Source organism: Cryptotermes secundus, unplaced genomic scaffold (genome assembly GCF_002891405.2).
Source record: "Cryptotermes secundus unplaced genomic scaffold, Csec_1.0 scaffold338, whole genome shotgun sequence".
Lineage (NCBI taxonomy): Eukaryota > Metazoa > Arthropoda > Insecta > Blattodea > Kalotermitidae > Cryptotermes > Cryptotermes secundus.
The window spans coordinates 19,186-23,218 of NW_019727092.1; the positions used below are offsets into that span (position 1 = coordinate 19,186).

The 4,033-nt window shown below is 40.1% G+C and overlaps 1 protein-coding gene across 1 annotated transcript in view; it reads right to left on the minus strand.

Moving 5' to 3' along the window:
* Positions 1-526: 526 nt before the first annotated feature.
* LOC117282303 (dynein heavy chain 7, axonemal-like) overlaps positions 527-4,033 on the minus strand; it is an 8,094-nt gene continuing 4,587 nt past the window's right edge. Inside the window, exons 3-4 of the mRNA XM_033751407.1 lie at positions 1,623-1,775; positions 527-532 (exon numbers count right to left, since the gene is read on the minus strand). Of these exons, the coding sequence (XP_033607298.1) occupies positions 527-532; positions 1,623-1,775 (159 nt within the window). The remainder of the gene's footprint in view (positions 533-1,622; positions 1,776-4,033) is intronic.

A 4,033-nucleotide genomic window follows, 5' to 3' on the forward strand; every position in this document is an offset into this window, starting at 1 on the left:
GGGCGGGAACTCACCTATTACCGTAGTAACGCAAGCGTTACGTTACCGCCACGTACCGCTGGGGAGGTAGGGGTGATCCATAGCTCAACATGTCACAGTATGAATAGTAAGGATGGACTCTCCCTCAGCAAGTCATAGAATCCATTCATCTACATCCTTAAGGAACTGAGAAAGCCTCCTTATGGGGAGATGTGACTGTTTGGTTTCTCTAACCTGGCCCTTAGAAGGGTAGATTAGTAACTTAGCTATTTCTTAATTTCTGCCCCTTCCTTTCCTCTTGCTCCTTCTTATTTTCACTTATTTAGTTATTTTAATGTTCATTTTATCATACTTTTTACTTCTTTCTTCTTTCCTTGCTCTTGTGTTTCTGCTTTCTCCCCTTGGAAAAGCCTTTCCAGGGGTAGTAGATTCCATTGGTTCACTCATCACCCCAGTCCCAACAATTCTTTCCAGATATTACATACTATTTTCCCCACTTGGCTCATTTCTACCCTGAAGATGGAGGCAGCAGGTTCCTCCAAAACATTCATACCTATGTACAAACTACACAATGTCACATTTCAGAAGGCTACAATCTTATCACTCGCCACTGTAAGAACCTCGAATCTCATGACATCTGACCTGTCTTTCTTCATGGCACTTGTAAACATTATTCTGTCAATATTACTGACGGTCTGCCACTAGCACCACATCTAGTTCCAACCAGACTGAACTCACCATATACCGTTTATCCCTTTAAAGCCATGAGTGAACTGACTGTATATTCTAAATTCAGTTTCAGTGTCTGTGGCTGTAGCTACCATCTCGACAGGAAATACTGGCTTTGAGTGCAAAGCATCCGTAACACCTTTTTTTTATTATTGCTAGTGGGGTGGGACTAAGTCCCTTGTACTGCGGCCACTTCTGGCCTGTTGTACCAGCCCCAGATGATAGGTGAGGGTGATTGTGGAGCAATTGGTGGAATAAATATTGGCAGGGGAAACCGAAGTACTCGGAGAAAACCTGCCCCAGCGCCACTTTGTCCATAAATCTCACTTGACCCAACCCGGGATCGAACGTGGGCCGCCGTGGTGGGAAGCCAGCAACTAGCCACTTGAGCTATGGCGCGGCCTCCGCCCGTAACACCTTAGTCAATAAAATTAAGCTTATACGTTGCTAATTAAAAAAAAATCATGCATGATAAGGCAAAATTTTCCAAAATGTGGATCCAAGGAGAAGATTATTGGATACATTTATGGTTTTCAAAGCGTTAATGTGATAGGGTAAGGCAACAAAAAATAGAGTTCAGAGCATGAATTTATTGCAAGAATACCACATATGTCATTGAGTCAATGAAGTATGCTGTTATTCCTGCCTCAAAAAATGTCTCTTTCGTGGCTACACTTTCTCATAAATCTAGCATCATTTTCCGTGACACTCCTGAGAAGAAGAGGATTAAAACTTAAACCTTCCTCTAAATATATATCTGTATTCTTCTTGCATTGGAAAATAATGAAGAGAACATACGATACGTAGGGCATGTTCAGCAAGATCAGGAAACTTGATAACACTTTCCACCTGAAAATATTAGCTGTATCTACCTTCTGGTGTAACAGTCCCTCCATCTGGAGGTGTGGCCTTACCTTCTCTAGGGTTGGCATAAAACTCTTGTCCAGGTGACAGTTTTGCAGTATGACCCATGTTCCATTACGAATGCCTTCCTCTATCAATTTTACAGCTCTGGGGCCTTGCCCTTGACCCAAGGATAGACCATGCAGACGGTTTGCTCCAAAGCCCTATAAATAAAGAATAAAAATTAAAAACTGAAATATATCACTTAGACAATATTTATTTTTGAAACTGAATTTAGGCCATTAAATTGTAAGACAATGTCAAATGATGTGATGGTGATCAGACTTCAGTAAGACTTACAAAGCAGAACAAGTTACTTTAAGAGAAAATATGAAAATTAGATGCAGCAAGGTAGTAAAGTTAAAGAGAAATATGGGACTATTTAGAAAGTAACCTCTGTTCATTTTAGGCAAATAATGCTGGAGCAGGGGAGAGCATGCGCATGCGATGTAGTGTCATGTAACTCATGGCCTTGTAAACCATCACATATCTTCTCAACTGGTGTTTGTTCTTGTCTCTTCAGAGTGAGTTATGATGTGTTGTGTGATTGATAATCCTGCCAGCTGCAAAATTCTTGCTGTTATCAGCTTTCTTTTTGCTAAAAACATGAGGGCTGCAGAATTCCATCATGAATTATGTGTTGTGGTTTATGGCCAAAATGTATTGAGTGAAGGTACTGCAAGACAATGATGTAGAATATTCAGAGATGGGTGAACAAATGTTCTTGATGAAGAGTGAAGTGGTCAGCCATCTATAGCGTTCAAAGTGTTAACCAAAAAATTTGTGAAATATGGCACTTCAAAATTTCAGAACTTTCATGTGAATTTCCACGAATTTTACGAACTGTTCTCTATGAGATTATCAGTTAGGCTAGGCTATCACAAGTTTTTCTTAAGCTGGGTTCCAAAAATGCTCAAAGGTGAGCACAAAATGCAGAGAATGGCTTCAGCTCTGACTTTCTAGAGTCAGATGATGATGAATTTCTCAATCATATTGTACAAGTGACAGGTGATGAAACTGGGGTTTCATTTGTGAATGTTGACACCAAAGAGCAGTCAGCAGTCAAAGCAATGGATGCAAACACATTCACCAAAAAAGCTGAGAAAATGTAAACAAATATTTTCTATCAGAAAGCTGATGGCACCTGTTTTCTGGGATGGAAAAAGAGTGCTGATGGCGGAATGCGTGCAATAAGAGACCACAATGACATCAAAAGTGTATTGTGAAATACTAAAAAAACTGCGTAGGGTTGTTCAGAACATGGAATGCTGACACCCTGTGTAGTGCTCCTCCATAACAATGCATGTCTGTATACAGGTGCTTGAATTCAAGCACTGCTGGAGCATTTCATTTGGGGGTTGTTTGACCACCCTCCTTACAGCCCTTTTCTCGCTCTGAGTGACTAAAACCTATTTACTCACACCAGTGGCGTGCCGTACATGGAAGCAAGGGAAGCATTGCTTCCATAGTTAAGAAACGAAAAGAAAAGAAGTCATATATAAACAATTCAACTTGAATATTGTCATTTAGTGCGTGTTCCTGCTCAAGGCCACATGCCTCCTCCTCCTCCCTTACCCTGCTTGGTGGGACGGACCAAGCTTCTTTCGTTAATCTCATTAAGAATTCGTCTCACACGAAGTGAGCAGGGAAGCATCTTTTGGTTTGCTGGCTAATGCCTGTGATATGGAAGCGAAGGAATGTGTTCTTTCAATGGCTATATGAAAATTAACTGTTTATGCGTGATTTCAGTCTTGTTGGGTGTTATAGGTATCATTAAGTTTTATTAAAATATTGTAAGTGCATATTTATATGGCATAAGATTGTATTTGTGATCGTATTTTGACGCATCAGAAAGAAGCTATCCGCGTTTAAGGGAAGCAAGTCTGATATTGCGGTAAGAGGGGCAGGGGCTACACGCACAGGCCATAGCTAAAATGAATGCTGGCAGACAATGTGACTGCGACTGTGTAATTGAAAGCCTTTAAAACGGGAGTTTAATAGAAGGGACTTTTCTGAAAAGAAACTAATTATAGAAAGAGGACCGACATGACAGGTGCCAGAACTTAAAGCAAAAACAAAATTATGTGTGAAGAAATTTAATTTGGAACAGTATTCTAAAACAGAGTGGCTACCCAGTTGCCATAATATAGCAAAATTGTTTTGTTCTCCATGCCTATTGTTTCTCAAGGGAAAAAAATGTATGGAATAAGACTGGGTTTGGTAATATCAACAACCTTCATAGAGCATTGAAACGACATGAAAACTCTCACACTCACATTATTTCAACAGTGCAACTTGTTGTTATGTTCGGGAAATCTCGAACTGACTGTCAACTTGACAATCAAAAGCGCNGAAGGAATGTGTTCTTTCAATGGCTATATGAAAATTAACTGTTTATGCGTGATTTCAGTCTTGTTGGGTG